The 13,064-nt window shown below is 41.5% G+C and overlaps 1 protein-coding gene across 1 annotated transcript in view; it reads left to right on the top strand.

The window, feature by feature from the left end:
- LOC139657561 (rho GTPase-activating protein 12-like) overlaps positions 1-13,064 on the top strand; it is a 68,925-nt gene that overhangs the window by 45,393 nt on the left and 10,468 nt on the right. The window contains 8 exon segments of the mRNA XM_071535452.1: positions 6,119-6,320; positions 6,323-6,387; positions 8,024-8,230; positions 8,894-8,974; positions 9,689-9,817; positions 10,781-10,855; positions 11,917-11,978; positions 12,228-12,309. Coding sequence (XP_071391553.1) covers positions 6,119-6,320; positions 6,323-6,387; positions 8,024-8,230; positions 8,894-8,974; positions 9,689-9,817; positions 10,781-10,855; positions 11,917-11,978; positions 12,228-12,309 — 903 coding nt within the window.

The raw sequence follows: 13,064 nt of genomic DNA, 5'->3' as shown, positions 1-13,064 counted from the left end.
GCACAAACTTTGTTGTCAGACTGCCACCTAAAGGACAGTTTTCCTGCCTCTTTGGTAAACTATGGCCTTCTTTGAAGCACATCTCAGCTTGTTTCTGCTACCTAGAAAACTAAAAAAGGTGTGGAAAAAGAGGGCTTACAGGTTATAGCCTCATCTTCAATCGTTCAGCTGATAAGATCACTCATAGCAATATAGAAACAACAATAAGAGCCATCAGATAAAAAAATTTATCAGATAGTATACAGACACAGACTTAAAAGCAGACATAAAAGGAAAGAACTAAGCAACTAAAGAAATTGGAGAAGATCAAGGAAGAAAATTATAAATTACAGGCTATTGGGAATGTGAACAGGTGAGTTTTGAGAGTTTTTTTCAGAGGCTGCAATGGAAAAAGCCCTGCCCTCCCTCAGGTCCGGTACTTGGTTGGCCCTTATAGCTGGTGTTGGGAGGCAACTTAACTTTATGCCAACTTGGGTAACAACTTAGCATAAAGCAAGCACTGCGTTCTACATCTCACACTAGACTAACCTAAATATAAAGTATGTGACGCCAAAGCATCAGCAGCCATTTCCGTCTAATATTAGCTCTGATACATTCACTGCCTGAAGCAGAGTCCCAAGCTTTCTCCCTCTCTCTTTTGTCTCTTTCTCCCTCTCTCTCTTTTTCTGTTTCTTCCACTCTGTCTTTCTGGCATTGATGTGGTTTATCTGCTGCTGAAGAACAGCGGCCCGGTCGATTTATTATGCTGCTGCAGAGCTGCAGGCAGTACAGATAAGACTGTGCAGGTCTCCTATCTGGAATTGGCAGCGTCACTCTCTGTCCCTTCCTATTCTCTAGCCATTAACCCCCTGCTCTGGACTGAAATGGGAAATTAAGAGTATGCTAAGCCACTATCAAAGCTGTATAATTGGCTGCTGCGGTGCAGTGTGTCGCAACTACAGCATCTGTGACCGTTGGGGTTGTGGTTCCAGTCGGTTTCTCTTGTGTGTGTGTGTGGTTACCACATAGCCTGACATCTAGGTTAACTGGTCAGTGTCATGTCATTAGTCTGGGGGAAAGAAAGTACTAGTAGATACAAAGTAGTTTGCACACCCGAATCTGTCAAGGCGTTTTTTAATCCAGTTTATTTTAACAAACAACAGCAAATAGCAGAGTTTCTTGTTTGTTAAAAGAAGCTGGATTTAAAAAAAACGCCTTGACAGATTTGGGTGTGCAAACAACTTTATATCTACTGGACTTCTGTGATTGTTGAACGCACCCCATTTCTTTGTATCTTGGTTGAGCGCGATGATTTTTGTCTTCAACTTCGAAAGGAAGTGCTAAACTGCTATAGCTGGCGGGGGACACAAAGGATCTGATTCGTCTATGAAGTTGTCCGTTCCCCCCTTCGTCACTCCCTGTCTTCTGATTTGATTCCCCGAGCAACAACAGCTAACTGTCTAGCTCATTCGCTGGTTGTAGATATATATGGACAAAAATGTATAAATTCCAAGAAGGTTTGGACTATATGAAACATCAGGGACATGTATTTGCACTGAATCCCTACCAGCTTCTGTGGTGTTTTTCTGTAGCTGACCCTGACCTCTGACCCCCCCTGTGGAGGGGGAGTAAGAGAAAAGAGAATTGCCCTATGGGCTTCACATTAAGTTGTCAAAGTGATCTTAATGGATAATTCAGGTTATTTTCAACCTGGGACTTATTTCCCTAGCTTTTGTAATCATGCCGATCGATTCTGCTCTAAATTTGGTCAATTACTTCACTGTAGAGCTCTACGTTCCTCTGAGTTTGCAGGGAGCACTGCTAAAGGAAACCAGGGGAGTGAAGTAATTGCTGAAATTTTGATGAGAATTGATCAGCACGATGGCAGAAACTAGGGGGCAAAAAGGCCCAGGTTGAAAATTACCAGAATTATCATTTAAAGGAATCTGTTGGTGCTAAAACGCAGACGAATCACTTCACATTTTGTATTGTAAAAACACATTTTTAATGTAGATCAACTAATGTTCTGTTTATATTCAGATGAAGTTGAATTTGTTTGTACGTTGGACATTCAGTATTCATGCTGAAAAATTGCAAAAGTCACAGTCCCTTACCTAAAACACTGCAGACTTTCAAAGAGCAGCTCCCATAGTGTAAGAGGTCAACTTCTTAATGTCCTACTGTGGTTCAGTGATTTTAGAGTGTTCCCAGTCTAGTATTGATCGGACGGTCAATCTGTTCACACCAGATGTCCAGACCAGCTGCTCAGGCCAATACCACTGCTGTAATGGAGTTAAGAAACACCCCATGCATTTTTAATGAGCCAACCTAGTGGCAACACAACCTTTTATTACGTAAAGGTCACCATACTTTGACGAAGCGCATACTGCTGCCGTCTTGGGAAAACCTTGTAACTGCAGTTTTGGTGATTTTCATGTTTTTGCTTGAACTGAAAGTTCACACTTTTATAAGTAGAGCAGGTTTTAGGACCTTAGGGCCCATTAAACCTGTTCCAAATCCTTGATATATGAACACACCCTCCTGATATTGAGCTGCATCCAGGACATAAAAATCCATCTTCAACCCCTTTCTCCTCTCCTTCATCTATATCTTTCCTTCCCTTGAATGAAATGGATTTAATAAGTGGAAGAGCAGGTTACCTAATACTTTTACATTCCATTGTAATTTTCCCTCATTCAGGCATTTTGATAATAAAAAAAATACTGATAATTGTTCTATTTTTGCATTTTGCATTTTTGCAGAGTATTCATGCATTTGTATCATATACAGGAGACAGACTGGCTGGGGCTGGAAGTTTCTCTACTCCAGCCAGGTACCTTTTGAATTGTAAAGATAATTTTGCCTGGTAAAATATTGAAAATGGCTGCTGATTTTTTTAAAATCCACCAGCCGCTGTGGCCGGTAGATGAGAAAAGGTTGTGTAAAAATAGTTTTACAATAGGAAAACCCCCTATTACCCGTATTTGTGGAGAGCGGCAGTTGAGTTTCTTACCACTTAAATGAAGTTAAAATTAGAATAGCGGCGACCTCATGGGAAAAGTGTGGTTTTGTGGGTAACACTGAAGTGGGATAGTGCCTAACTGGCTTCTTAACGGTCGATTGACAGCCAGGACTTCCTCCTTTGACAGCCGCATGCACTAAATCACATGTTCGCTCAGCGTTGTACAGCAAGACTGCAGAACAGTGTGTGCTGAAAACTGCCTGCAATATATGAGACAGACAGCCAAACAAGTTAGCTGGGACAGAAACCATGATCCGTTTCAGGAGAAGTCTGCTCCATCCGCTCACAACACAGGGAGACGATGATGTGTTTACTTGTGGCTCACCACCCAAGGTATTTTATTATTTTATGTGTTTACCTACTGAGCGCAGCTGCACTTTTCAGCTGCATCCTGCTTTCACACTCATACAGTTTTCACACATTGAAGTCACTGAGCTGTCCGGTACTGCTGCAGTCTTCTGCTGCTGGGTGCTGAGGTCTAGTGCTTTGCTCAAGGGCTCTAAGGCGGCAGCTGCTGAGAAACTTTCACAGCTAGTCTGGGCTTTCAAAGCAATATCTTTCCGAAACATATTGCTTTGAAAGCCCAGACTTGCTGTGAAAGTAATATTTAGGCTTGTCAGTCCCATACATATGTTTATTTACTTATCCTCTTATTTCACTTTATACTTCATCTATTTTTATTTTATCATTTCTTTTTAGTGGTCACGACCAATATGGACCAATATGGGGTGTGGAGATGATGGGGTGGGAGGGTATGTGGGTTTTTGGTTACAGACACCTTGTCATGTCCTATAACTACTGATTTTGTCATGTCTGCAGAAAATTAAATAAAAAGACTTTGAAAATAAAACGTAGTTAGAAGACCTTTTTGTATTATGCGCTCTACACCTTTAGTTTGTCATGTTGTGGTACAATATTGAACTTCTAGGACTTCTTCTATTCCGCTGAACTGTCGATTCTCATTGGTTCCTCCACCTGTTTGCTCGTCTCCTGCATATTTCATCCCTATTGATCCCCTTGCAATAAAAACATCACAGGCGCCGTGTTCGGAGGCCTCGGGGCGCTGGCATTATTTATGACCTGGTCCACAACCACGCAGCTTCTTTGTAATGCCAACATGAAATAATCATGGTGAACGGCCCATTGACTGGATCAGGCGTTTGTCAGGGTTTTGAAAGAAGGATGTTCTCTTATTAGACGGGGCGTGCTAGTGCTAAAGCTCTGGAGATGTTGCAGTTAGACTTAATACAGGTTGTGTTGATTTTATTGTTTGGCTGAGCCTTGACAGCAGGATAGGGAACTAACTTTTTTTGTCCATTTGCAATAGTGGCCAGTACATCCCCAGATTCACCAGCCTTTTCTACTATTTAATAACCCACTAGTTTGGCAGGTAACCAACTATGTGGTTACCTGCCAAACTAGTGGGTTATTTTTTGTTGACAAACATTTTAAAAAATTTTTTGTTGACAAACAACAAAAACAACATTTTAGTCGGTGGTTAGTCAAAATTTCACGCCCTGGTTAACGGGTAGGCAAAGGCCTGGAATATTTCTGCAGTGTGGCAGAGATTTTAGAATGAAAATATTAGCAAACAGGTGTTCAATTCAAAACTAAAAAGAAACGGCAGTTATGCTCATGATTTTAACAGTTCAATTAGTATCAAAAGTTTATTTTTTTATTGATAAAATTATAACACTTCTAGAGACTGGGTCCTTTATATTTGAGCAGTATCAAATGCGGGACTTGAGTATTTTGCACAAAATGGATATATAGGATTTTGGAAATTAACTTTTATTCTCCATATATGAATTCTGTTTTAGGGTGGATTGGTTTTCTTTCATTTCATAGTGGATTGTTAATTTTTTTTGCATGTTCATGATAACTGATTTATCCAGGGGTTTACAGTGCTAACATTTTAGTAGTATATGATTCTAATAATATAGTCAAGCAAGCCCAGGAAATTGAAAAACAATGTGGGATTAAAATTAGTGATGTGATTTCTTTCCCTACATCGTTCACTTTCTTCCACTTTTCTTCCCACTTTTGCTTTTCCATTTTTCTTTCAGTTTTCTTGGGTGAAAATGTCACCAGAGTGCCCTGTTTACTATTGTAAGGATGAGTCTGGAGGACAGACTGTCCTTCCAATGTTCAGGATACATCTCGATAGTCAGTTTCACTTCCTTGTTTCTACCTGACACGGTCCCTGCCACTGTCAGTTATATAACGACAGCTCCTAACGCTCTGTGTACCCGGTCCATCCCTCTTTCACTTCCTAGTCTGCGGTTTACTTCCTTCCCCTGCTCTCTTTCTTTGATTTGACTCGATGCATTTCTCCTCCACAGTTAAGGACAGCTATGTCAGATTGAGCTAGAGCTTGTTATTTCTCTCTTGACCTTTAAGTAGTTTCCTGTGTAGCTCAATGGGCCGAGCAAAGGCATTAACACAGCAAAGGTCAGGGGTTTGACTCCATGTGTAGCTCAATGGATAGAGCATGGCATAAACACTGCTAGAGTTAGGGGTTTGAATCTCCCTCTGCAGTACCACTCGTTTTAAAAATGCATGTTATTTTAAGGTGTTTTGGATAAAAGCGTCCACCAACTCGCATTCCTGCTGTTGCTGCATGCTGTGAGAGCTGTGAATGTGTTTTGTGTCGACTTACATCGGGGCCAATCATTCACTGTCCAGGAACTTCTCCCTGATTACATAACAGACATTAAGCCTCTCACAGATGACTCACAGATCCATCTCTCTCTGTCAGTTCAGTTCAATTCAAATGAGCTTTATTGGCATTAAATACTTCAGTATCTGTTGCCAAAGCAAAACAGTGACAATCAAAAAAAGTAGTAATAATAACAATAAAAATAATTGAACAATAGAAAATTGCAATTATTGGATCACACATAAAGAAAAATAGAAAGTATTAGTACTTAGGTCTCTAAGTGTGTCTCTCCTCTCTCAGGTTTTCACAGGATGTTATATAAATGGCATCTAGAGTGGCACGCTCACATTTTTCTCCAAGAATATACAGCATTTTCTTGTCAGACGGGAGTTTTTCAAAAATTACACGTTACACACATCTTACACACATCTCTCTCTCTCTCTTTCTCTCCCCATCAGACGGTGTCTCCGTCGGGCCACGGCCGCTCCGAGTCGCCCGTCTACACCAACCTGCAGGAGCTGAAGATCTCCCAGTCCAACCTGCCCCCCCTGCCCTCCAGCTCCCCGCTCCATGTGCTGGGCGACTGGGAGACCCACAAGGACCAGAGCGGCAGGCACTTCTACTACAACCGCTGCAGCCAGGAGCGGACCTGGAAGCCCCCCGCGCCCGGGACACCAGCACCGGGAGCTGCCGAGGGGAGAGCCACAGCACAGGGGAGAGCGCCGAGGTACGGGTCAGATGTGGAGGCTGCAGACGTAAACACACACACTTACATATACTTACCAGTGTCGTAGCAACAAGGGCTGAAAGATATTGACAAAAAATTGAATTGTGATTATTTGACAGAATATTGCAATTGAGATTTAAACTTGTCAATTTTTTCGTGCCAAATTTTTAGAACTTTAAAATTGTTTAAAGAAATGTGATTTTGTAAAAAAAAAAAAATAGATGTGTGTGCAGGATTTACTGAGTTTGATGAAAGATTTTCACGAATATTGTACCAAAATGTACCTGTAGCACTAAAACACTTTGTTCAGAAACCCAGTTTGGACGCCCTTCTCTCTTAAGCAATTAATTGCAGCCTCTGCGATTTGGAAATTGCAGAAGTTCAAATCAGTTTTAGTAGCAACATGGGTCAGAGCTACAGCATTTGAGACAGATATTGAAAACACTGAAAATACAGTATATATACAACAGGGCTTTTTCAAATATTGTGATTTCAGTATGAATAGCAATACACGTAGACACATCTACATAATTTTGTTGTTTCAACACTGAAAAAGTGTTCATTTGTTGTGGGTGGGGGCTGCTGATAATCTGAATTTAATGGAACTTATACAGCAACACCAGAATCAGTTGTTTGGGAGACAATCTGGAAAACTGATTTAAAAAAATAAACAGCCTGTTGCAATTTTAGAAATTGCAGTTGTCAGTAATGCAATTTTGATTTATTTGATCAACAGTGGATACCTAGTGCACACATTATCATACACCTACACACACACACACACGCACACACACACACACACACACACACACACACACACTCTCTCTCTCACTCTATAATCACTTAGCTATATCAAATCAGCCTGAATCACTTCGGGTCAACAGTGCTTCTTGAGTCAACCCCTGAAAATAACAATGGCTAATACCACACTGCCACCTACAGGTGAAAAGCAGTCACTGCCACTTGTTTAATTAATTGTCACAAAACACTGCAGCAGTCACTTTCTAGTTTACATCACACTGTCAAGTCAAGCAGAGGTATTAGTGATTTTTTTGCTGTCTGCTGGGTCTGTTGGTTCTCTGTTCTGTACTGTGCTGTACACTTCCAGTCAAAAGTTTGGACACACCACATTTTTCTTTATTTTTACTATTTTTCACATTTTAGAATAATAGTATAGACATCAGCACTATGAAATAACACAAATTGAATTATGCAGTGACCAAAAAAGTGTTAAACAAATCAAAATTATCTTATATTTTAGATAGCCGCCCTTTGCCTTGATGGAAGGCAAAGACTTTGGAAAGAAATTCATACATAGGCATCAACTTCAATATTTATATTTGTCTAAGAAACTAATTTCAAGCATTTAATCAGAAGCCTTTAGATCAAAATGGCTTTAAGAGAATGAAAACATAGTACATTCAATCAGGTGTGACCAAACTTTTGGCTGGTAGTGTGTGTTATAGTGGTGTTGGGAAGTTTCTTGGCTTAGTGCTACTTTTTAGATTTTTGGTTCTGGGTTCACTCCACTCTTTCCTGCTCTGTAACTCTGTGGTGAAAGATGCTCTCTCTCCTCTTCTCTTCTCTCCTCTTTTCTCTCTCTCTCTCTCTCTCTCTCTCTCTACGCTAACGGCAGACCACTCCCCTCTCGCTCTCGCCATCCTTCCTTCCCTTCCTCTCGCTCTCCATCGGCCGTTTTCAGCCTCTGTCGTCGGAGGACACCTGCCTCAGTACCTACTCTAGCCAATCAGACAGCCAGTATGGCTCGCCGCCGCGCGGTTGGTCGGAGGAGATGGACGAGCACGGCCACACGCTGTACATCAGCGACTATACTAACGAGAAGGTACCGGCTGCACGGCGCTCAACTGCTGTCTCTTATCTGTGGTGATTTCTGGGGTTTTGCATGGGTGAGCGGCTTCTGGGGCGACTTATTATTTCCAGCTGAGGTGTAATATGTTTCCTCTACACTGATTCAGTGATGGTGCACCACCGCAGCAAGTGAATTACCACCAGTGCCCAGAGAAAATGAGAAAATTATAAAACATTGCCATTTAATTCAATTTTCTTCAAAAGGCAAGCATAACTATTTCCCAGTTTTTAGAAGTTTTTTTTGTCATATATTTGTATCCAAGATAAAATAGATTGAGTGTATTAATTAAAAGAATACTTTACATGTTTACATTAATATGAAGTGATCATTTAAAAAAATACTGCCAGTGCTGCAATTTGCACTTTAACCCACAGTGAGACTTGGAAAGGGAAGGATGTGGAAGCTAAATAAAAAGTTACGCCCAACCACTACTGCTACAAAACATTAACACAGGACACACAGATAATACTTCAACATTATGATCTGTTCACATCATTTGATGAAGAGGATTAGGCTTCGTGTTTGTGTGTTGGTCAGTAGGTTTAATCTCGGAGCACAAACACACTGGTAGGGTCAGTGAGTCTGATCTTTCTCCTTGTGTGTGTGTGTGTGCGCGTGTGTGTGTGTTTTATCCAGTGGATAAAGCATGTTGACGACCAGGGCAGGCCTTACTACTACAGTGCAGACGGCTCCAGGTCAGAATGGGAGCTGCCCAAGGTAAGAGCCTGAAGCTCTCATCTCCATTGACACCTAGTTAGTTTCTCCTAACCAGTCTTACAAAGCTAAACAACACCAAGTCTTGTTTACTGGAACTGTTTTAACTAGAATTGGTTCCAATCCATTCAATTCATTACGTTGATTTTCTTCAAAATTTAAACGTGATTTAAATTAAAGCCACACGAGGCAACTTTGCATATCGGCAGCTCGAAATGGCAGCTAAGGGTAACTATTTGAAAAATTTGAACTTGAACACCCAGAAATCCTGTAGCATGACCTCAGTAAACTGCACACAGCACGCTCATGTTTACCAACCAGGCCGGTCTGTGATGCTTCATAGCATCTTAAGTTTGGATTTGTCAGTTCCTGTAGCTGGAGAAGTGTACAAACCTGACACTAGACTTTAATTTGGGAAAATAGGGCGAGTCTATAAGGTGTCAAATATTAAGGATGGGACGCTATTCTCCATTGCAGCTGCATTTTGTGATTTAGGCTGATAAAACAGATGTGTTTTTACATCAACATCTTGCCTAGTGAAGTTTTACAATTTTGTAAACTTGTGGCATAAGGCAGCAGTCATATTCAACCTATTAAATAATTGAGAACGAATGCTCATCATAATCAGATGAACTGCCACATCTATCTACTTTTTGAAGTGGTAGAATTTAAAGTGTTTTGACACAAACCCTGTTTTTACCGGTGCCCTCCCTCCAGTACAACCACTCCCCTCCCCAGCCGTCCGGAGACGCTCCAAAGAGCCGCAGTCTGGACAGGAAGCAGGTGGAGCCCATCGTCCTGACCAAGTGGAGACACAGCACCTACGTCCTGGATCCCAATGACAAGGTCTGACACCCATATCTGAAATCCATAGACTTCGGACTAGCTTCACGGTGCAGATGTTTCACAGCTAGGAATAGAAGACAGTTTTCCAGTTTTCCAAATTTCCAGTGAAAAAGAAATCTTAAAATCCATGTCTAACCACTTGAGTACATATTCCTATTCGCCAGTGTATGGATAGAAAAAAATACTCCCAAGAACGACCCTTTTCCAGGTCCAGATGATGTCTGTTGTCTGCACTCCTGTTCTGTCCAGTGATAACCTGTATGATATGAAAGCAGCAGAGTTACAGTTGTAGACTGGTTGTGTTGCAGCGGCTGCTCAAAACCAGGCGTTTCCGCTCAGGCTCCGCCCGCCTACACCCGTACAAACACCAAGTCAGTGGCCTGTCCTTCGACTCCTGGCGAACCAATCATCGCCTTTGTCCCTAAACCCAAGCCAGACAATCACCTTGCATGATAATGATCAGGGCGACGAGAATGATGATGCCCACATTGCGCCCCTTTTCCACTGACAAATCCACCTGTTTTTCCAGCCTGATTACCTGAGTTGATTGAACTTACTAATTTGAATCATTTGACCAAGGAAACGATGAATATGTTCAATCATGAAAATGTGTATTCAAGAGTGTGGCTGCAATGGTACAACAATGATTTATCTACAAAAATAATGATTATAATTGAGTTTAAGTGGTTTTTAATAGGGACGTGAACCTTCTGATGAATACTTGCCTCCCCACGTTGTTTATTATCCGATTTCAGCTCATGTTCATTGCTTAGATCTACTCACACACTCCGCCACATAGTGATCTCATTGCTGTCATAACTCTAACTCTAAAGGAGTATCACACACTGTCAGTGACACTATCTTCAGCTGTCTGTGTCTCCTTAACCTGTCATGTGTTCTCATTAACAACATGTGTTGTCAGTTGTTGTGACAGTGTGTTGTTCATCCCTGTCTCCACACCAGGACGCTCCTCTGAGCCCCAAGCCCTCCTCTCCTGACTCTGACTCCTGCCCTTCGTCTCCCAAGCCCCCCACCTCTGTTAGTATCTGCCCCCACCTCACTGAGGGGTCATGATGGCCTCTGGTTACAGGCAGTGACACACTTTGCAGCTAATTACAGGGTTTCTACACAGGTGTGGAAATACTGGAAATGTATGAAAAAGGAATTCGGTCATTTTCAGGTCCAGATAAGTTTGGAAATTGCACAAAAAGTATGACAAAATGTCCCAATATAGATAAGACTACACCTTGTCTGTGATTTCAGACCCCTGTCATCTCACATATTCTGATATTTGTTGCTTTGAAGAATAATCTTCCTCTATAGAGCGATATGGCATAGCTAGCAGGGGCGAGACGACTATCTGCGTTAATCTCCAAATCAAATCATGACATTCATGTTTGGAAAAAGTGAATTTTATTTGAAACTGAAACTATGTAGAAACCCTGTTATTGGGCAACGCTGATGGGAAATGTTACTCAAGAAGTTGCCTCAGCTTTGTTGCTTTAATCACATAGGAGCTTGTTGTTGCTAAGGATAATTTAAATAGATTCTTGGCCTTCTTGCTGGGAGCGTTGCCCATCTATGTTGCCCAAAAAAATTGTTGCCTTGTGTGTCACCAACTTAACAGCAAAGGATAATTGGCTAATCCTTCATATAAAGTATTAAGGCAACTTCACCCCTGAGTCTATTGTGCTACTTTTGTACTTTTGCCCTTTTCCTAATCCATTTTAATGTGATGCCCCAGTTTGTGTGCACATATTTGTTTTTAACCTCTTTCCTTTTCTGAATGGGCATAATGACAGGAGCCCATTAGTGACATTTCTCTCCGAGCTGAAAGTGGTGATTGTTTCGGTGGCGGGGACTTTGGTGGAGGAGGAGGTGGTGGTTTTATTTTAAAATGGCTTTAATCTAGAGCTTTCTCTGGCAGGACACTTTGGGTTTCATGCTTAATGTTTACCAAGGTTTAGTGATGACTGCTGCTTTCTCTTCGTCTGTGATTCGGTTTGTTCACCCTAGTTTGTGTCTCTCTCGCGCCGGGCTTTGTTGCGCCTGTAACCTGCTTCATCACAGTATTTAGTAACGTTTGTTTTTCTCTGCAGCCGTCTGAAAAGTGTGGCGTTCTGAATGTGACAAAGATCACTGAGCATGGCAAGAAAGTACGGTGAGTAGAGCTGAGTCTTTAGCTGAAACTTGTCAGTACGGTACCTTTAGTTTAGTTCTTGGGCGTAATTTCAGTTGTGTCCCTGTTTTGGTCCCAGTTACAGTAAAAAATGTGGTTCTTTATCATAATGAAAGCATTACTTCTAAACACTCTTACTGTCATGCTGGATGAATACACAGGGAAGACTTGAAATTGGTTTGTACAGAATGACTTGCAGTACTAAGAGTGTCTGTGAATTATCCGCTACAGGAAGAACTGGACCTCTTCCTGGACAGTCCTCCAAGGATCCTCGCTGCTATTTGCCAAAGGCCAGGGAGGCGGGACCAGCTGGGTGAGTGACGGGAACCTTTTCCTGCTGGAGGAGGAGGAGGTTGCTCCTCATCAACACAAGATCCTGTGGTATCTAATGTCTAGACAGTGACGGAATGGGGATTTTTCACTGCAGATTCAAGGCCATTGAATAAAGGGGGTTGCAGGGGTCTTGGTCAGTTGTCTGTTGTGTTGCACTGCTCTTTTACATTAAAACACTTCCTCCAGTGACCTCTTCAATCCATTCAAATCTCTGTTTAAAACAGTCTGTCTTAAAGAATGATTGAAGAAAGAAGTCTGATTTTCGTCACCAGTCCCAGTCCCAGTCTAAATTAAGTTCAGGCTGCCAGCCAGTGCCTTTCTCATGAACTTGAAGTTGAATTTATTATATTTTTGCTCAGTTAAAAACTGAATAAAAGCAGAATTTACATAAAAGTGATGCCTATATAAAAGTATGCAGACAAATAAATATATAAAAAACATCCTTCTTCCTTATCTTCCATTTCCTATTTTCTTTTCACTTCTCTTTTATGGCTGGTTTATACTTTGCTTGTAAACCATTTCCTGAAAGATTTGTTTGAAAATTTTTAAACTGTTTGTCAGGTCACTGGAGGGGAGCTGGGGTTAATCTCTCTCTTTCCTGGATGTATCCTTTTCCTTCTCTTTCCATGTATCTCCTGGCTCCACCTGTTCCATCCCTTTGCTTCACCCACACGTCTTCCTTTTCTCCATCCATCCATCCATCCATCCATTCCTCCATCAAGCCATACTACCGCA

Source organism: Centroberyx affinis, unplaced genomic scaffold (genome assembly GCF_046629955.1).
Source record: "Centroberyx affinis isolate AG114_WGS23_722 - 3 ecotype Tasmania unplaced genomic scaffold, CSIRO-AGI_Caff_v1 ptg000177l_1, whole genome shotgun sequence".
Lineage (NCBI taxonomy): Eukaryota > Metazoa > Chordata > Actinopteri > Beryciformes > Berycidae > Centroberyx > Centroberyx affinis.
This window is presented reverse-complemented; position numbering and strand designations above follow the sequence as displayed.